General features: G+C 42.0%; 1 protein-coding gene across 1 annotated transcript in view; it reads right to left on the bottom strand.

The window, feature by feature from the left end:
• Nucleotides 1–22,222, bottom strand: part of HSD17B12 (hydroxysteroid 17-beta dehydrogenase 12) — a 178,045-nt gene continuing 155,823 nt past the window's right edge. The window contains exons 9-11 of the mRNA XM_061152239.1: nt 20,958–21,023; nt 5,458–5,607; nt 1–5,196 (exon numbers count right to left, since the gene is read on the bottom strand). Coding sequence (XP_061008222.1) covers nt 5,092–5,196; nt 5,458–5,607; nt 20,958–21,023 — 321 coding nt within the window. The 3' untranslated portion in view covers nt 1–5,091. The remainder of the gene's footprint in view (nt 5,197–5,457; nt 5,608–20,957; nt 21,024–22,222) is intronic.

The following is a 22,222-nucleotide window of genomic DNA, read 5'->3' as shown; positions in this document are numbered from 1 at the left end:
AAAGATTTAACTTTTTATTTTGAAATACCTTTAGATTTACAGAAAATTTGCAAAATGCACAAAGAATTTCCATTTCCCTTTCACTCAGATTCTCCAAATGTTAACATACTAACACATTTGCTTTATCATTTTCTGTATACATATTTTTTCTGAATCTTTTTAGATTACATTGCATATATAATGTCCCATTATCCATAAATACTCTAGTGTGCATTTCCTAAAAAACAAGAACTTTTTCTTAAGTAACCACAGTACAATGATCAAACTCAGGAAATTAACATTGATATAATGCTATTATCTAATCTTCAGACTTCTCAAATCTCACAAATTGTCTCAAAACTGTCCTTTGTAGAGGAAAAAAAAAATTTTCTCAACCAGGATCCAACCCAAGATCATGTGTTTTGCATGTTTCTTTAGTTTTCTTTAATCTGAAAGCTTTACAAGTATAAGCTGGTTATTTAGTAGAATATCCTTTAATTTAGTTTTTTAAAAAACATTTCTTCTTGATTATATCCAGTTTATACATTTTTGCTAGGAATACCACCATAAGTGATGCTGTATCTTTAGTCCATCATATCAGGATGTACATAATGTAAAATTAATTGTGACATGAATACAAGTTTTTTTTTTAAAGGAAATACATTTACTTAAATTTGTGTCTTTAAAAACATTTCTAAAAAATTCATAGGTCATGGAAATCCTAATGTAAAGCTTTAATGTTAGCACTGAAGAATACACTTGTGTATATACATATGTGTACACACACACACACACACAAATTGTGGGGTTATATAAGAGTAAAAAAACACATTGAACATGAAACAATTAAATGTTCAAATTATGAAAAAAGAAAAATAACACAGTAAACCTCTAGAAAGCAGGAGAGGATTTAAAAAAAAAAAAAGGCAGAGAGAATCAACAAAGCCAAAAACCAGTTCTTCTAAAAATTAATAAAATAGAGAAACCTCTAGCAAACTGGTCAAGGAAAAAAGTGAGAAGACAACACTGGGGAAGGAAATAGACACATATCTAGCAGAGGTTTAAACAAATAAGAAAGCTCCTCAAGTTTCTTATGCTAATAAATTTGGAGGAGGGTGGAGATGAGTATATGCTTAGAAAAAAGTTTTTAAAATTAACTCAAAAAAACAGAAACCCTGACTAGTCTTATCTTTAAAACAACAAGATAGGTAGATGCTACAATCTTCCTACAAATAAATACTAGGGCCAGACTGGTTTTACTAACTTTCAAAGAAACAGTTTATTATTGTCTCAATCTTTTACAGATTCTTCTAGAGCATAGTAAAATAGGCAGCACTCCCAAGCTCATTTAATGAAGTTAGAAACATTTTTTTTGTTGTTTTTTTTGGGTTTTTTTTGCAGCTTGCAGGATCTTAGTTCCCTGACCAGGTATTGAACCACGGTCCCAGCGGTGAAAGTGTTGAGTCCAAACCACTGGACTGCCAGGGATTTCCCAGTGAGGTTATAATCTTGATATGAAAACCATACAAATATGAGAAAGAAAAATTGCAAGCCCATTTCTTAAATATAGATGCAGAAATCCAACTAAAATACCAGCAAACTGAATTATGCAGTGAATAAAGGTAGTGAAGTAAGATCAAGAATGTAAAGGTGATAACACTAGAAAGTCATAACTAAAGTCATAACTAAACTCTGAAATCGTCCAGAAATTGGTCACCTAGTATGTGCTTCAATATGTACGTACTCCTGGCTATCCCGGGAACACGCAGGTACGCTGTATCCTTGGGCTCTTTGCGCAGGCTGGTCTGCCTGAGATGCTCTTCCCCTAGAGAGCTAAAAGGCTTACTCAAGACAGTTCAAACACCACCTCTCTAGGCCTACCGTGAGTACCTTATTTAACAGCACAAGCCTCCCACCCCTACCCCGACAAGCACTGATTCCCCATCCTCCTTAACTCTGCTTCATTTTCCCCTCCACATATAGCACTTACACTGCGTTTATTTCTTTTGTTTATTACCAGTCTTTCCTTTGCTCCCTCCCTGGGCTCTCCCCCATCCCCAAGCTCAAGGGTTAGCTTAACAGGGCAGTTTCTCCAGCCTCCAGAAGCGTAAATGGCATTCAATAAATTCACACAACAGTTTGTCTAGAAGCTTTTGTAACAAGGATGACAAGCTAGCTTTATATCCTTTTAGGATTACTGTCTGTAGTACCCATTTTGCTTGCTTTTCAATGACACAGGTAAGGGAAGGGGACAAAGTTGTGGTATTACCATTCATCATGTTAAAATTTTTTCACCTATTAAGTTTGTGTTCATGCTGGTGTTTCATTTCTAGATGTTTTCATATAAATCTCAATAGGAAGAATTACGTTTTCACACGGGAATTTTAATTTTGTCCCTATTTATATGTTTTACATCATGAGTGACATAAATCTGCTAATCTAAAAATATTAGAATGTCACAAAGTAGTGAGTCCTTAAAATTTTTAAAATATTTTTATCCAACATATTAAATAAAGTGTTTTGGTATGTTTTGATCCTGGTAAGCTAAAGAGCAGAGCAGCAGAACCCAAGACCACCAAAGTCTCAGGTAATTTTTGGTATCAGCAGACTTCAGAAATTATAGTCCCTGGAGGCTATATAGTTCCAAATGGCAAACAATCCACCTGCAATGCAGGAGGACCCAGGTTTGATCCCTGGGTCGGGAAGATCCCCATGAGAAGGACAATGCACTCCAGTATTCTTACCTGGGAAATCCCATGGACAGAGGAGCCTGGCAGGCTCCAGGGGATTGTAGAGTCGGACACAACTGAGTGACTAAGCGTGCACACAAGCTCATTTTATACTTGTATTATTAACCCCCAAAATCTCCTCTTCTACACTGAATTAGCACCATTTGTACTGATATTAGAATTGATGTTCACTTTATATAAAGTTCACTTCCATTGTATTTTGATGCAACAAATATCAATGAGAACTCAAGAATTCATCTCTTTAGATCGGGACCACATTTGAGGAAATAGAAACTGATTAGTATCTTTCTTTATTCCCAGTGCACGTGGGCCTGATACAAGGACAAATCAAAACAGCTTACATCATTCTGTGTGCAGGGCAATACCTCTCCTGGCCACCAGCCCACCACGCTATGGTACTGAAAGGACAATGAAGGACCAATAAATTAAAATCCAGTTTTCTGTGTCATGAGGTGAGCTGATTCTACATAAACAATAAATATTACCTTCTACTCTTTTTGGGTTCAAACCGTATCTAGCACACATCAGACTGTAAAGTCAAGTCACTATAAAATGAAGTCTAAAAATTATGCTTCACTATTTTGAATGGGTTTTGAGAACACTGGTTTCTCTTTTAGTATACTTTTTCTTTCATGTTCCTGGAAGCAGATTTTCATGCCATCATTTTCAGCCTTGAGTGTCATATACAAGAGGATATTTACTGAGGTGAAGGAGTCAGAGCCATAGTTCAGAAGTTTTGAGACTGCTAAGGGATTTCCTAGCCAGATTACAACTATTTTCTTGATGGGGTAAAAGAAGCAGCGTTTTGCATACTTGCAAACCAATCCTTCCCCCTCTCTACCAACTCTCCACCAAAACCACCACCACAATCAACCAACAAATGTGTGAAAGCAAATAATATATTGCCCAGGTCATTGTGACTTCACCATTTGTACAAAAAAATGAGAGAGAGAAAGGCAAAGTGTTTTTTGTAAAGCTAAATTTATTCAATTTAAATGACTATTTTTTATTCTGAGATTATATTCTTCCTATTTTAAGTGTACTAAAGTTTCTTTACTTCTATATAATGATGCAATGGCAGATGGTGATTTGGGTTTTTCTGTTTTTTTTTTTTTTTCAATGTCCTTGGCTGGCAAGTTTAAAAGCTAGGAACACTTTTAAATATGCCAATTAAAATGGATGTTTGTTTTGTTTTGTTTTCCAAATTTCCTGGTGCTTAAAACTCAGAATCTGGGAACCACAGCCTAGGTAAAGATCTGGCTTCATGCATATTCCACAACACTGAATTTATTTCTTAGCAAGTTCCCCAAACAAGTTATGTATGTAGCAGGAAAAAAGTCTTAATTTATATTAAACCAGTGCAAAAATGGCCTTAATTTCAAGCACCAAAGAAATACATTTTCAATCAACATCACGGTTATATCATCTTTTATTAAAACTAACTGTATCAGTACCCTATACCTATCAGTATAGGGTACCTATTTAGGAGTGTAACACCACTTCCCTAATATCATCACTGTCCTAGGAGCGGCCCGGTGTCACCCATGTGAGCAGTATCGGTGAGGGGCAGAAATGAAGAACCTGCGGTCCAAGAAGGCCACCTTCCTGGGCCAGGGTTTTAGCGGCACTGGAAGGGCTGCCCCTCAGCGTGCATTTCGGCCTGTTTACCTTCATAAATCATACCGCAGAGCGTTCAGTGTTTACATACATTTAAACCGAGAAGACATCTGTATTAGAGGAAAGTGTATTTCAGTAGGCATCATGTGTCAAAAATAACCCCATTATTTTTACCTCACTAGCTACCCCTGCGAAAGGAAAGTTCTAGATAAATGTGCAAACACGCTTTTAGGAAAGCTTACAGAGTGCTCTGCAGATTGCAGTGCGTCTTTCCATGTCAATGAATCCCCACTCCCTCAAAGAGTTAAAAACAAAACCAAAAAAAAAAAAGAAGAGTAGCTGGCCATTACTTTTTAAAAGTACATTTCCGTGCAAATACAAGAGTACTCATCACTGGCATTTTGGACCAGATGAAACTGTTTAGCCTTATGTCTGACTCTATCATTCACTGATTTGCTATAATTATGTTCGTTCTATTAATAGTAAGCAGTTCTTGCTAATGTTAGTTCTATATCCATTTGATATGAGCATTTATGTTAAACTTCAAAATAACTCCTGGTAGCATCCAGAATATATGCCAGGAACTCCTGAAAGCAACCTCTGCTTTCCTCCTAATTATGACAACATTTAGCTTTATCAGTAACTGTTAATAAGCATGACAAAAGATTTGGAAATGGTGGGTGCCTTGCAGCAAACACGCCTAGGCTGGTGTATCTGCTGAGTTACTCAAAGCTGTTACCAGCGCTCAGTTCTTCTTCATTTTCTTCAAATAGTGAGCCCGGACAGATTTGTTCACATTCATGGTCACTTTAAAGTACAACCAGGAAGGCAGGATTGAGACTACCGAGGCCTAGGGAAAGAAACGAAGAGATATGCAATTAAGGCCTGCAATCTGAATTTATTTGACACATATGATCCTATGTTTTACTATATTACTGTTTATTTATAGATAGATTTAAGAGTTCTTAGATGTGCGGTGGAAAACACGGAGGCCTTGCTAGTAAGTCTAGACAACATATATATGCTAATATATCACATACTAATTTTGTGAGTCAAAGGGAAAGAAAACCCCAAACCAAAGTACTAACTCGGGACTTAAAAATTGACATACCATAAGAGAATGGATGAAGTATCCATTGGTCCGGGGTTGCATGCCGATGGTTTTAATGGCAGACTTCACAAACGTCTCCGAAGAGGGCTTGTCCAAAGTTGGCTTTCGAATTTTAGCCAGTTTGGTTGCGACATAGTAGGGCAGGACACTCTAGAACCCCACAAAAAACACGCCATTGGTTAGCAAGGCCATAAACCCAGAATTCACCGTGATTGCTCTGAGTGGCAGAAACATTCTGAAAAAGTGTAAAGTTTGTATCTTTAGAGAGAGACAGAAGAAAAAGAGACGCAGCTATCTAAAGCGATCTGGATAGAAGAAATGACTGCAGAAGACAAGTTTAAAAAACAAAACCAAACCAAATCTGTCACTTCCCTGGGGGCGCAGTGGCTAAGAATCTGCCTGCCAATGCAGAGGACACAGAAAGCTGCAGAGCGACGAAGCCCGTGAACCCTAAAACTGAGCCTGCACTGCAGAGCCTGGGAGCTGCAACTACCAGCCCGCATGCTGCGACCACTGAGGTCCAAGCGCCCAGAGCCTGTGCTCCACGAGAGGGGCCACGGCAGTGAGAAGCCTGCACGCTGCAGCCAAGAGTAGCCCCTGCTCACCGCAACTAGAAAGCCCGAGCGTGGCAATGAAGACCTAGCACAAATAAATAAATCAAACAAAGGTTTAAAAAAAGAGCCTTCCCTAAAAAAAAGAAAAATTTCTTCATTGCTATGTGCGCCCAAGTCCATGGGGTCACAAAGAGTCGGATGCGACTGAGCGACTGAACTGAACTGCCGGATCAACACAACAGGGTTTGAGACTAGAGAAAGTGTTAAAAATAAGCAGAAACACACCTTTTTGAGTCTTTAAAAAGAAGCATTAAACAAATCTAGAGCAGAGATTCGGAATAGGATGCTTTCTACTCTGACTAAACCACATGGTTACAGAACCACCATATAGGAGTTTTTGACATTTTATGTCCCTATAGAGGTAAAATTAGTTTTCTCCCTACTTTACCGTTACTAAGCTTGTTCTATCAGCTTTGGCCCGTCTAAAATAAAAGACATTTCACACTCTCAGCTTTGGCCTACCCACTTTTCTCCCCTAGTTTCTTGCCATTCTGCTTCTGAGTTTTATAAACTTTGCTGCTGATGAGCTAGGACCACCATCTGTCTTTGTTTTTTTCCTTTTTTCTTTGTTGTGGTGGAGACAGGGTAACATTACGGAAACAGCTTGGGTAACTAACAGACATTGGACAGCACTAGTGTGGGATGACAGACCTGGACATTACCTTTTAGGAGAATTAATTATTTATTATTTAGGGGAATTAATTCTTTCTGATGCTTGCTATATTTTAGATATGCTGCAACAAAGAACGCAAGGAAACCCTATTACAGTGACTCTTGAGTCATGACACAAGAGGTCCCTTCTACACTTTGAAATTACTTGGGCACGCTTGTACACCAAGGAGTGAATGTACTCTCTTTATCTGAAATGTGTGAAAGGAAAGGGTATAAATTACAATGAAACTTCTATTAAGGAAGTGGATCTATTTCAACACTGGTGGTCAAAATCAAAAACTTCATTACTAAAGGCAGAAATAAAACTGAAAGGTGCTCCAATCTATAGGTTTTCTTTCTGCTAAGAGCGGGGAGTTCCCATATGTCTCTTTTGTTATTTTTTCTCATTCCCAAGCATGAGTCACCCTCCGTAACAGGTGAGCCGAAGGTGCAACCCACCTAATAGAACCATGAAGCCAAGGGCCTAACCACTGTCACTTGCCAACCCTTTCTTACTCCCTGCAGTCACAAACCGGACACTAAGGAAACGAACTTCCCCAAAGTACTTCAATGCCTGGGCCAACTTTGACTGGGTGACTTTTTGGCGTCTGACAGTTTGTTTACTGGAATTGGGCTTCCTCGGTGGCTCAGATGGTAAATAATCTGTTTGCAGTGCGGGACGCCTGGGTTCAATCCCTGGATTGGGAAGAGCCACTGGAGAAGGGAATGGCTACCCACTGCAGTATTCTTGCCTGGAGAATTCCATGGACAGAGGAGCCTGGCGGGCCACAGTCCATGGGGTCACCAAGAGTTGGACATGACTAAGTGATTAACACACACACTTACTGGAATTATTACTCTACACTTATTCTTCACTTAAAAAGCATTTTTTTTTTTGTCAAATAGGTTCTTATTTTTAACACCATGTTGCTGCAAAGATCCAGTATGCGATGGTACAAACCAAAGAGCGATCCCCGGCTAACACACAGTGTGAAATGCAGAGCTCACGAGGCTCTGACAATGGGTAGGGAAAGAAAGCTTGTTCGTCAAGCTGAGTATCGAACAGAGCAGAGAGAACACGTGCGTGCACTCTGACTCAGTAGTGAAGGACCTCAAGCAAGCGCTGTTACACCCCTGGGCCTCGGGTTTCTTGCTTACAAAAAAGGAAAGATTAAAAAAAAAAAAAAAAAAAAAACCTTTCTCATATATAGATTACGAGCCTATCAAGAGTGAAGTTTCGAGCCTCTCAGTATAAAGGTGGTCTACTAATGATACGTTCCAATTACATTATTCTATTCTAGTCCTCCCTGCCTCCCTCCTTGGGGCGGCATAAATCAGGCTGTTCTCATCTTAAATTAAGTCGCACTGCCTGGCTGAACCACTTGATGGTGCCAAATGTCAACTCATCATTCAGTTAAACCTCCAGCTTGTCTAGAGGAGGTCCTGGCTCTGGAGGTGGGGACAAGAGAGACTTACCAATTCTACTCTGGGAAGGGTGTTTATTTCTACAAAGGTTTAAAATCGAAGCAGTTCACATGGCCTAGCAGAGGATGGAAATGATTCAAAGATGGGAGTTTGTCAGGTAAACGAATAAGGGCAGAACATTTTGGGTAATGGGACCAGCAGGAGCAAAGAAAAGGAGACACAGGGAGCAGGATGTTCTCAGGGACCTGCGACAATTCGCTACGGTCCACCCACAGGAAAGGCACGAAGCAGTGCCAGGAGGAACGCTAAAGAGTACAGAAAACTAAGTCCAATCACCGACAGTACTGATTTCCAGAGCAGGAGTTCTGTGATGTCACCGTCTTATTCACCATTATATGCTTAGCCACCGCCATAGCCGCGCATGTGCAGTGAGTGCCAAGAAGATCCACTGAATGAATCAGCAACAGAGCTCTCGGGACAGCCCTGAATACACTACTGGGGTCCCTTTCTACTGCTGCAGTCCAGAAAATTAATGACACCAGAAAGCTGACAACGTGATATGACATTTTAAACCACAACTTTAGATATTCTGACACTTAAGATTATCTATCTATCTAAACAAAAGCAAACATATAGCTTTTTCTATAGTTCAGCTAGCATTTAAAAAGCAGTATTTCAAATCACGTAAAAGTTTCCCTGGTGGCTCAAATGGTAAAGAATCCGCCTGCAATTCGGGAGACCTGGGTTTGATCCCTGGAGTTGGGAAGATGCCCTGGAGGAGGGCATGGCAACCCACTCCAGTATTCTTGCCTGGAGAATTCCATGGACAGAGGAGCCTGGCGAGCTACAGTCCATGGGGTCGCAAGGAGTCGGACACAACAGAGTGACTAAGGCATAGGACAGTATAAGAAAATACCTAAAGGAAATCAACTCTGAATATTCACTGGAAGGACTGATGCTGAAGCTGAAGCTCCAATACTTTGGCCACTTGATGAGAAGAAAATGGAAAAAAAAAACTCACTGGAAAAAACCTCTGATGCTGAGAAAGATTGAAGGCAGGAGGAGAAGGGGACGCCAGAGGATGAGCTGGATGGATGGCATCACCGGCTCAATGGGCATGAGTTTGAGTAAACTCCACGAGATAGTGAAGGATGAAGGACAGGGAAGCCTGGCATGCTGCAGTCCACGGGGTCGCAAAGAGTTGGACATGACTTAGTGACTGAACAACAAGGAATTATCTTATACGTCAAAATGTCATCTAAACAGTTAAACTAAAACCCAATAAATGATCATTAATCCACCTTTCCTGTCTTTCCTGTCTATGCAGGGAAACATTATAGTGAACAGGTCAAGAAGATACCCATACATTCATAGGAAGTATTTTGGGCAGAACACAACAAATTTTAAAAGTTGCTTAAGCTCAACAATTTGCTGTGATAAATACAATCAGCCTGGAAACAGCTTGACCCTTGACAGCTACAGATGCAGGCACATGCCCTGGTCTTCAAACTGAAAGTCATTAACTAGGCCATAAAGCAAAGCTGTTGGTGTTTTATCCTTGCATCAGCCTATTAAAAAAAAAGAAATCCCTGGAGATAAATTCGGTATCCTTTTTCTCACCCACTGAGTAGCTTGCTGAGGTATCTGGTCTTTAGGGAAGAGTTTAGGGGGCCCTCAATTCAGAACTGGAAGTTTACCTACAACTTAATGTCACAGAATAGGGGAAAGATGGCTGCCCAGCTCTGCCCGGCAGGTGTTCAAGAATCAAACACCAAACCTGCTAACCTCATGCGGTAGTGATCTTCCATGTCGTCATCTGTGTACTGAACATGCCGTCTCAAATTTAAAGATGACTACAACAACCCCCAACCATGCTTTGGGAAACAAGGATCCAGAGAACACCAGGTTCCAGTCCGTCTGTACAATACGGAATTCTCAGCATGGCGTCTGGTCTGCCTTTTACGAGCATTACATTTACCAGGGAAGCCGGCACACATTCTCAAGGCAGAGGCTGCAGCTCCTAGGAGGCGTTTCAGGGAATCTCTTCCCTTAAGTCTGTGTACTCATCTTCCATCGCAGGATCTGATGTCCTCCAGAAAATCTGAATGATCACATACCTAGATCCTACTTTTGGAAAGGAAAGTGAAGTCGCTCGGTCGTGTCTGACTCTTTGCGACCCCATGGACGGCAGTCTGCGAGGCTCCTCCGTCCATGGGATTCTCCAGGCAAGTATACTGGAGTGGGTTGCAATTTCTTTCTCCAGGGGATCTTCCCGACCCAGGGACCGAACCCGGGTCTTCTGCACAGCAGGCAGACTCTCTGCTGTCTGAGATTGGGTTATTTCACTAGCAGACCGTGACATGAGCATTTTCACCAAAGGGCCCTTGATTATCTCATCGGTAGAAACAAATCCTTGGATATGCTAGAAAATCTCAGGAAAAAGGAATTATTCTGATGCTGTAGAGATCCCTGATTCCACGGCAATGAGCAAAGGCCCCACAGTAACATTAGCTACAAAGGACCTAAGCACAAAATAAAGGAGCTGACGTGTTGTGCTCTGCACAAAGATGATCTTTGATCAACACTGGCTGGCTGATAATCTTACAAATGACCTACTTCCATATGTGTGGAATTTGTACGTTAAAATTCAGGGAACCAAAGGACAAACAGTGTAATCTCACCCCCCAAAAATCATATATTCAACAACAAGTGCTTCCTAAGCACCTACTAGAACACTAGTTTAGGCACTCAGAATTCAGTTATGAACAAAGACAGAATCCCTGAGCTTACATCTTAGTTCCCCTTATGCACCAGGGGAACCTGGTGCATAGAATCTACAAACAGATGATAAAAGAATGTCTATAAGATTGGCAGGTGATGATAAAAAAGGAAGGAGGGAAATAAATCTGAGTGAAGGATGGAGGTGACGGGGGCTGTTACTGCAGGTGATCAAGAAGGGCCCTCTGTGATACAGTAACATATATATGATATGATCACATATAAACAAAGATTACAATGGAGGGAGAGAGTGAGCCAAAAGCATACTTGGATAAAGAGCCTTAGACTGGAAGAACAGCTAGTGCAAAGGTCCTGAGGCATGAGTGTGCTTGGAGCATTTGAGGAACTACAAGGAGGCCAGAGAAATAGCAGGGGTAGGGCTGAGGTAATGTGAAATGCTTGCAATCAGAACAAGGTAGGTCATAAGAATTCATGATTTTACTCTGAAAGAGATGAAAAACTACAGGACAATTTTGAGCAGAGGAGTAAAACCACCTGGATTATGCTTTAAAGAGATCACTCTGCAGGAGCAGACTATGGCGGCTGGCAGGGGTGGGAGTAGGGAGGCCACACAGGAAGATACTGCAAAAGGTCCAGCCAAGAGATCATGGTGGCTCAGATTAGCAGCAGTGGTGGGTCACGAAAAGTGGTCAGGTAGTGGATGTGTTTAAAGGATCAACTAAAGTCAGGAAGATTTCCTGATGGATAGAATTTCGGGTGTAAAAGAAAGAATAAGCTAGATACAAGCGGCAGAACATCAGCTCTGAAATCAATAGACCTGAATTCAAATTCCACTCTACCACTTACTAGTCGTGAGATCTTGAGCAAAATATTGAGCTTTAGTTTCTTCCTTGGGGTATACTGCATCTTCCTTATTGCATCATTACGAGGATTAAATAGAACATTGTCAGTTCAAGAGTGTGGGACTTGAACTCTGGTATGTATTAGCAATCTTCCAAGTTTTCTAATATTTATATTTTTCAGAATGGATTTAGAAAGAAAAACTTAGCTAACATTTTATATCCTGTAAGAAGTATAAGAACACCATTTGCTATAAAAAAAAAAAAAAATGACCTGGATATCTGAGTCCTTTATGGATATAGATTTAAAGTGTTTGAAGAAGGGCTTCCTTGGTGACTCAGGCAGTAAAGACTCTGTCTACAATGCGGGAGACCTGGGTTCAATCCCTGGGTCAGGAAGATCCCCTGGAGAAGGGAATGGCATCACACTCCAGTATTCTTGCCTGGATAATTCCATGGACAGAGGAACCTGGCAGGCTACAGTCCATGGGATCTCAAAGAGTCAGACACAACTGAGCAACTAACACTATCACTAAAGGACACTTCAGGTTTTTCGTTCTCATGGTGCAACATTATTAAAAAAGCCAAGGGAAAAAAGCCATTATCACTGACAAAAATAAGGATTCACCTAGTTGGAAGAGGTCTGGGTCCAAAGATCCCAACAGGACTAATTTTATTATTCTTAAAGACATTTCTCAAAGTTGGTGCAGTTGACCAGATATAGCTATCTCCTGTGCGAATCTTTCTGCTGCTTCATTGTTCTCTGTATTTAGATTCCATTTGCACTAAAGACACACACCATTGCCTTCTTTTATTGTCATTGGCAATTAACAAGAAGAATGTATGAGGACTTACGTTTTCATTCCCAACACCTATTTCTCCATGTTGAGCTTTTCTAGCTCGTTGAAGCCTTATGGATCTGTCTGATTATGCTAAGCAATAAAATGCTTTAACAAAATACACACAAAGAATATCTTCTTTCATTAACAAAATAAACTGGAATCTTGTTTGCTCCCTCACTTCAATTTGTCTGACTTGTTTTCTAAATTTATTCTAAAAACTACGTTTTTTTAAAAGAATTAACAAAACTGCCAACTCTCATTGCTGAGGAGAAACAAACCACTGGAAGGTAGGACTCTAAGAGAACACGAACCCTTCTCTGTTATAAGTTCACATTTAAATGCAGCATTCTTTTGTAATCTCCTGCTAAATGTGACAAGCCCCCCCTTCGTTTTTAGGCCAGACCGGCTGAAACCTACACCTGCCTTCTTTGGGTCTGGATGGTCTCCATCCTCACCTTTCCTCTGGTAAAGAGTCAGGTAAACTAAACCTGGGCTTCCCTGGTGGCTCAGACGGCAAAGAATCCGCCTGCAATGTGGGGGACCCTGGTTCGATCCTTGGGTCAGGAAGATGCCCTGGAGAAGGGAATGGCAACCCACTCCAGTATTCTTGCCTGGGAAATCCCATGGACAGAGGAGCCTGGTGGGCTCTAGTCTATGGGATTGCAAAGAGTCGGACGTGACTGAGCAACTGACACTTTCCCTTTCAAACTAAACCTAATGGGTGCTTTCAGTTAGCGAATGATCCCCGTGTTGAGAACATTTCCAGAGACCTGGCTTTCCCCAGCTCCAAGCAAGAAAACTATGGTGCAGGGTAACACCCCAGAGAGAAACACGGGGGGCCTGGCAGAAAGAACACAAACCTTGGCGTCACTCAACCCCACCTGACTAATCCGGATGGGGAAACTCCTAAAGTCCCCATACCTCCCCCACCCCCCAACACAGCATCCTCCTTTAGAGTCTTCACAGAACGGATCACTGTGTGAAATCGTCTCGTTCATGTGTGTGTTTGCTTGCTTACTGTCTGTCTCCTTCTCACCAAATATAAACTCTGCCGCAGCAGGGACTCCATCCGTCTTTTTGCCACTGCAGCCCCACCTCCCCAGCAGTTCTCTCCCAGTATTTCTTGACTGAAGAAATGTGAAACACAATATACACCTCTGGTTTGGGACTCACTATCTCTTGTCATCGTAGTGTGTTTAAATGTCTGTCTGTGGGTGCCTTGAGGACAGAACTGTGTGTCTTATTCACTTGCTTCCTCCCTGCCTGGCTGAAGAGCCAGCCAGGAGCAGGCACCTGGTGACTGGGGAGCTGCAGGGACCTCAGGCAAGTTACACGACGCCTACTGATTCTTTGCCTCCTGTTTGTAAAAATGGGATTGGGTTAACATCTCTCTCAAGTGAGATAACAAAAGAGGTGAAAACATTATAGGTAGTCAAAATAAATGTGAGTTTCTTTCCTCTTTATGTCATGCTTCTGTAGCATTGCAGAGTTTCCAGTATTTTTATTTATACATGCAATATCATGTGTCCGCAGAGGCTAGAGGGGAAGGCTGACTCTCAAGGGAATGAGGCAGCTTTCTGTGGGTTAGACCACTGAGGGATGTTATCAGAACTAAACCCCGGCCTGCTGACTCTAGGCTCAGCATCCTTCCCTTACCGCCACCAAGCACGCTGGTAATCAGTGTGGTCTGCATAAAACCACAGCCTGGACTGAAGGAGCTGAGACTTCTGGCTTTGAAATGGCTAGATATCTGGGCAGGGCTTCATAAATTCTTTAGCATCAGAAAGCTTTTCATGGGGACTTCCCTAGTGGCCCGAAGGTTAAGACCTTGCACCATCACTGCAGACAGATGTGCGTTCGATCCTTGCTTGGGGAACTAGATCCCACATGCTGGGTGGTGCTGCCAAAAGATTAAAAAAAAAAAAAAAAAGCTTTTCATAAGGCAGGTTTGTGAAGAGTCATTGCTGATGCTAAATCTAGGAGAAACTGTCATGGGGGTAGGCATGTGCATGGTTTTCAGTGCGTCTCCCCACAGACTGCTTATCAGTGCAAGGGGGAAAGGAACAGTCACGCTACAGCAGAGAAACCAGGTAACTCTTTGACTGAAGGGCCAATATCAGCATCAGCAGGAAGGGGCAGATGGATATCACGCATCTCTGGATGTGACGCCCTGAGAAGGCCACACCGTCACGTAAGTCATTTTGCCAGGAAAACATAACCCGAATCTGACCATGAGGAAGCATCAGAGAAACCGCGAGCGAGAAATCTCCATTAAAAAGACAGAGGAGTCCTATACTCTTTAAAAATGTCAATGCCATAAAAGACAAAGAAAGGCTAGGGATATATTCCAGATAAAAGGAAACTCAAGAGATAGGAAAACTATATGATACCTGGTCCTAGACTCAATTATTTACAGGAGGGTAAAAAGTGCTATAAAGAATATTACGAGAGAGAGTTCCCCAATGGCCTAATGGTTAGGATTTTGAGCTTTCACTGCCATGGCCCAGGTTCCGTTCCTGGTCGGGGAATTCAGATCCCATAAGCCACGCAGCTCAGCCAAGATGAGAGATACTGTGACAGTCAAAAATTAGAATGCAGATGGTAGGTTAGATAAAAACACTACATCAATGTTAACTGTAAAGGTGGTAACTGTACTGTGATTAGTTACAAGGGTATCCTTATTCTTTGAAAATACACTGAAGGATCTGGAGGTGAAGAAACATGATACATGGAGCTCACCTCTCAATGATAAAACAAATGGAGGAAAATATTAACCATAAGTGAATCTGCATAAAGAATACTGGGGTGTTCTTTGTACTATTCTTACAAGCTTTCTACAGATTTGAAATTATTTCCAAATTAAAAAAACACACACTCAAGAAAGCCTGTGAAAGTTTTACAGACTGGGAAGACCCAGAGGAATCGGGTGGAGAGGGAGGTGGGAGGGGGGATCGGGATGGGGAATACGTGTAAATCTATTGCTGATTCATGTCAATGTATGACAAAACCCACTGAAAAAATAAATAAATAAATTTAAAAAGAAAAAAAAAAACGAGTTCAAGAAGTACAGTTTAAGGATGTCATCTTAGTCTCAGCTCTTTCTTACTTGCTTGGCATTAAGAGATGGAGCCTGGTATTGGGGCCCACCAACTAGCCAGTCAGATCACTTACGACTTTGCCCTTTGAAAGAGTTAAGTATAATTTTGACTGGGATTTAGTTACAGGGTAATAATGAGAACAGATCGTTCTTACTAACAGAGCAACTTTCAATGAGATTTACAAGAATATATTTCTTATCCTCTATTCTAACGTCAATAAAGTCAAAATGCACCTCTCAGATGTTTCTTATCGCTTGTTGTTGTTACTGTTTGTGTTTCCAGGAAAAGCTTATCTATTGGCAAATCTGAATCCATGAAGGAAATGTTAAATGCTCTTACAAAATTATAGGGAAGGAGTTGAAGGAAAGATGAGGAGAGCAAAGCAAAGAAAAAAATATAACAACAGAATGAATAGAAAACAATTCAGAATCTGAAAAACATTCTCTCTCCCTCTTCCCAAAGAGCAATCTGTTGTATCTCCACGTGGACACAGACCTAGAAAGAAACTTGTCTTCCAAAGATTAGAAGAAACTGAAATTTGACATCATAGCATTAGCCTGGAAACCCTCTAGATAGAGAATTTGAAAATTCAGAGGCCTATGCGAGCAACAGAAGCAGCTCAGGCCTTAAAACAGAGGACTGTGCATCACCACGCATAGCCCTGCACTGCCAGGGTCGTGCACGAGGCCAGCAGACGGCAGGTCTCTGGTGTGCCGCGCACTGCAGGCGCCATGAGCAACAGAGACAAACATGATCCAAAGCCCACTAGATGCGGTGTATCCAAGGAAACACTGGTTGGGAGGGGATGGGGGAGTTTGGGGCCAGAGAGTATCAGACACAGATACGCAATAAGAAATAAGAGAGGGGCTTCCCTGGTGGCTCAGGCTAAGGACTCCACCCGCCAATGCAGGAGACACGGGTTCCATCCCCGGACCGGGAAGGTCCTGCATGCCGCAGAGCAACTAAGCCCGTGCACCGCAAGGAGACTGCCCGCGCTCCAGCGCCCAGGGGCGACAGCTACTGAGCCCATGTGCCGCAACTACGGGAGCCCGAATGCTCTAGAGCCCATGATCCGCGGCGAGAGGGCAGCCCCTGCTCACGGCAACGAGGGGGCAGCCCGCACACCAGCGGAGACCCAGGACAGCCCAACAAATCCAGCTTTTAAAAAAGAGAGAAAGAAGACAGCAAAAGGGAAGGTGTAACCACGTGCGCCCAGCAGCTGAGATGCGGTTTCCCAGGTGAAGTGAGGCGGAAGCCCTGAAAGAGGGGCGGGCCCGCGGGCTGCGCTGCCCACGGGACAGGGAGGAGGTGTGAACCGGGCACTGGCAGAGGAGCGGGGTGAGGCCCTGCGGGCAGAGGAGGAGCCAGTCAGGGCGCCGCCGAGCGCACAGCACGTGCCACACACGACAGCGTCCGCTCTGGCTGGAATTCAGGGTGGCATGATGGAGCGCTCGGAGGCGATGGCCTCGTGGGGTCTGAATCCAACCCTGACCTTGATGGGCGGCCACTGGAGGACTCTGAAGGAAGGCTACAAATCTCGCTTGTTTTCAATCAGATCGCCCAGGAAACGGTACGTGGGAAGGAGTGGAAGGGAAACCAGCTGATGAATACTCCTCACCCAAAAGACCCAAGAAACAGAGAAAAAACCAATACTCTGTAAGGGAGCTGCATTCAGACCGGATTTTTTTTTTTTTTCCTTATCCCTTTGGTCAAAGTTAACATGAGAGTCTCTTCTACCTCAGCATTGTGATGTGTTCATGCAGAAACGACTACTTTTCCTCACAAACATTGCGGTTTTTGGTTTTTCACCAAGTTCACTCTAAGTCTAAACTTTGCGTGAATTTCCGGGACGGAACACAGGGATCAATGAAATCACATCACTGGTAATTCATCTTTAGGAAAAAGAAAAGTTTATCAAAGTAAAATATTTCTGAAACAAATGCTAATGTGTTTCTGTAGTAGCTGCTGGTCACAACAGATCAACAGGCAGAGAACATGCAGAGAAGATCTTTGAGGGAAAGCAGACCTGGAAACGAGGGAAGGAACAGTCTTGTCTGTTCACGGAATTTTAGAAACTGCTCGTCGGCACTCACAAGGCCTAAGACTCCCTTTTGTCACTGAAACCCTTGGCAGCTTCTGGTCACACTGCCTCCAGGTCACTCGCCAATGGACCTTTAAGATTCCTACTGGGTCTCCATGGTCTTTAAAAATTATTAGTTAAAAATTGTAAGTTAATAGCTTGAATATAATTGATTCATCAGAATGAGAAGATGGCATGGCACAGGGTGGCACGTGAGGCCTGACCTCCCCTGAGCGCTTTACGGAGCTCCTGTTACCAAAATACGACACCTTCTATGTAGCAGGTTCAGACTGTTAGCATTAAAATAACTGGTGTCAAGAGAAGGGGAAGGCGGGAGCGTATAGTAGTTCCATATAAAATTCAGGAGTCTTGAAAACCCTGACCTCCCAGGGTACCCTGTATTCATGGGGGGATGCAGACTGGAGTAACACCAAAGGGCTATGATGTGGAAGGAGGAGATATTTAGAGGAACAGGCTCTATACTGACCCTGGAAGATGAGGAAATATTTACCCTAAAGATATAAGGGAGGAAATGGAACTAAACAGCCCAGCACCTTCTGCCTGACCAGATGGAGCCAATAAATGTTCAGTGGGGTTCCCAGGTGGTGCTAGTGGTAAAGAACCTTCCTGCAATGCAGGAGACATAAAAGAGGTGGGTTCGATCCCTGGGTGAGGAAGACCCTCTGGAGGAGGGCAAGGCAACTTGCTCCAGTACTCGTGCCTGGAGAATCCCATGGACAGAGGAGCCTGGTGGGCTCCAGTCCAGGGAGTTGCAAAGAGTCGGACACGAATGAGTGACTAACTTCAGGATCATCAGGAGATGCCGTCAAACACATAGAGACACATGAAGTACCTAGCATGGTGCCTGAAGAGTATTCCCTCTAACATTAGCTATTTGTATTGTGATTGATCATCCAGGGCTTCAGGGTGCAGAAACGAAAATACTAGGCTCACAGAATGGGAAGCCATAATGAACACTGGATGTGTGAAGAGGTGGGCGCAGGTCATGGACAGGAGCAGGAAAGAGAAAAGGATTGCAGTCTCTCCCAAGACATTGATAAAAATGTGCCTAACCATGGAAAATGGATGTGTATGCTGTGATTCATGGGGTCGCAAAGAGTCGGACACGACTGAGCGACTGAACTGAACTGACTGAACCGTGGAAATACTGTGAGCCATCATTTCTTTGTGTTGAGCGATAGCTGATATGAGACTGATACCCATAAAAGCCCTTTCATTGGATTCATTATGTTCTGTATTGTATTTTCACAGCATTGTATCTGTTAGCTACATAATAAAATCCAAGGTCTCTCTAAAAATTAAGTCAAAAATGGACCAAAGGCCTAAATATTAGAGCTAAAACTGTAAAATTCTTAGAGGAAAACATAAAGGGGAAAATCAACTATACTTCAATAAAGTTTTTTTAAGAAACCTAGGGGGAAAGCCTCACGACATTTGATTTGGCAATGGTTCCTTGGCTATGACACCAAGAGCACAGGTGACAGCAATGAAAAATAAGCTGGACTGCATCAAACTTTAAAACTTTTGAGCACCAAAGCAAACTACCCACACAGAAGGTAACCCACAGACTGGGAGAAAATGCTTGTATATCATATATCTAATAAAGGGTTAATGTCCAGAATATATCTAGAACTCCGACAATTCAAAAATAAAAAAGCAAACAACCCAGTGAAAAAATGGGTGGAGAATCGAATAGATACTTCTCCAAAGAAGACAGACAAATGGCCAGTACACACTTGAAAAGATGCTCAACATCAATAATCCTTAAGGAAATGCAAATCAAAATCAAAACCACAAGGTGATACCACTCCATACGCATAAGCATCAGCTCAAATCAGTCACTCAGTCGTGTCTGAATCTGCGACCCCATGGACTATAGCCTGCCAGGCTCTTCTGTCCATGGAATTCTCCAGGCAATAGTACAGGAGCAAGTTGCCATTTCCTCCACCAGAGGATCTTCCAGGCCCAGAGATCGAACCCACGTCTCTTGTGTCTCCTGCATTGGCAGGCAGATTCCTTACCACTGTGCCACCTGGGAAGCACTCATAAGGATGGCTATTATTAAAAACAAGCAAAAAGAAAATACCAAATATTGGTGAGGATGTGGAGAAACTGGAACCCTTATGCATTGCTGGTAGGAATATAAAATAGGGCAGCTATTATACTGTGGAAAACAGGAAGGTGATTCTTCCAAAAAAGAATTATCATACGATCCAGCAATTCCATCTGTGTACATATCCAAAATAACTGAAAGTAGGGTCTCAAAAAGATGGGTGTAAACCCACGTTCAAAGCAGCATTATACACAGCAGCCAAAAGATGGAAGCAGCCCAATGTCCATCGACAGATGAATGAATAAACACATGTGATATATACCAGTAACAGAATTACATTAAGCCTTAAAAAGGAAATTCTGACACATGCTATAACATGGATGAACCCTGAAGGTATTATGTTAAGTGAAATAAGCCAGTTACAAAAAGACAAATACTGTAGGATTCCACTCCTACGAAGTACCTGGTGTAGTCAAATTCAGAGACAAGAAGTAGAATGGGGGTTGTCCGAGGCTGGGGGAGGGTAAATGGAAAGCAACTGTTTAAAGCATAGAGAGTTTCCATTTTGGACAACTGCAAAAAGTCCTGGAGATGGAAGGTAGTGATGGCTGTAGACAATGTAAATGTACTTAATGGCACTGAACTGAATACTTAAAAGCGACAGAAATGGTGCTTTCGGTGTATATTTTACCACAATTTTAAAAAAGTAAAAAATCACTACCATACCTATATCAACCTGGTAAATGCAGTCATCCTTACTTTAGTAAAAGTTAGCTTTATTCAGCACTCTCCTCTCCTATCATTGATAAACTGTGGCACTCCTTGCATACTTGGCAGCTAAGAGATACTGATGGTCTAATTCTTTCAAAATAAAATCATAAGCACTTACAATTACTATGTACCAACTGTTTATGCTGCATAGTTCTACTTTAGGGGTCATTGCTTTAAAATTCTAGAGAATAACTGTTTAAAATCTAGACTTAAGGGCATAAAGGAAAAGAAACCATGTCTTTAACAGTGTGCTAACGTCACATTCACTTACTTAGGGATGTGATTTTCTTTCGTTGCCAAGACAGCAACTGTTGCTGTGGAAACCACACAAAAACAGGGATACTTAACTGAACCGAACTCTACTCACCTGCACAAAGATGCCCTTGCTCTTATATTCCTCATGGAGGCACTGAGAGAAGAAATCTACAAAAGCCTGGGAGGGGGTGGGAGTGAGAACACACACATTACATCAATCGGCCTGATCTGTAGCCATGGAAACAAAAATAATCAACTAACCATTTAACACTATAGTTTCTAATCATTCTTTTCACTTCAAATGAAGATGAAACCTTAAAAAAAAATAAAAACAAAACTCAAAACCTCACGTTTTCTTCATCTGCCACTTAATTAAGTATTCTTTAACCAAATATAATATCTAAATCAAATTCTGATTGAACTGGAAAAGGCTCTTCTTATCTTTTCTGTTTTCAGAAAATTACTTTCCAAGAAAAAACCTCTTATTATATAACAAAGGATACATTCCTCTTCCCCACTTGCCATTCGAACAGAAACACAGTATGAATTCTGTTCAAGTCTGTTCTACGGGGATTTTGTGTCAGTAAAGAGAAGAAAAGAGCAAGCATTCTCTTCGTCCTTTGGGATGGCAAGATCCAAGAAGTGTAGAGATGAGCGTGACAGCCCATCTTCTTCCAAGAGAACAACTCTAAATCTATTTGTAAAATATACCATTTTTTCAAATGTGGACTCAACCTCAGGCTTGAAATGTATCAGTGATGACTCTACTAGAGTCCCTGTTAATAATATCAATAGTCTTGTGTCTGTGGAGCAGAACAGGCTGGAAGAAGTTCACCAATCACTTCAAGAAACATGGCGTTCATTTTAAACATACCTACTGTATGTTTCAGAGATATAGAAAGCAGGTAGATTGCGGGGCGGGGGGGGGAGGGACGGCGGCAAGCTTTTTCAAAATATAGTACTTTTCAGTTTTTCCAGGGGCCAAAAGGCAAGGGAAAGGAGGGCAGGTATTTTGCTCTTTATTTCCCCCTGCACAATGTAAGTTCTTACTGTACATTTCAGTTTGCTCATTTTCCCCTAAAAGCAGCATCTCAGTGGTCGCCTTTACTTCAGAGATGTATCCTATGCTTCAACAATGTATTTGAGAACAATGCTATCAACCTGCAGGCAGTATAAGATGCATTCTAAATCACTGTCCTGGTAGTAGTGTGAAGAGGTGAATGGTGATGTGGTACAGAATTATGGAATCTCACAGAGAGCTCTGGAAATTCTTGTCTCACTCCAGAAGTGGCAGTAAATATCTATGAATTTTGGATAATGTTGCCGAACAGTCACAGTTTCCCCCTCTATCTTGTCTACTGTGTTTACCTATGTGCT

This window comes from Dama dama, chromosome 1 (assembly GCF_033118175.1).
Source record: "Dama dama isolate Ldn47 chromosome 1, ASM3311817v1, whole genome shotgun sequence".
NCBI classification, from domain to species: domain Eukaryota; kingdom Metazoa; phylum Chordata; class Mammalia; order Artiodactyla; family Cervidae; genus Dama; species Dama dama.
This window is presented reverse-complemented; position numbering and strand designations above follow the sequence as displayed.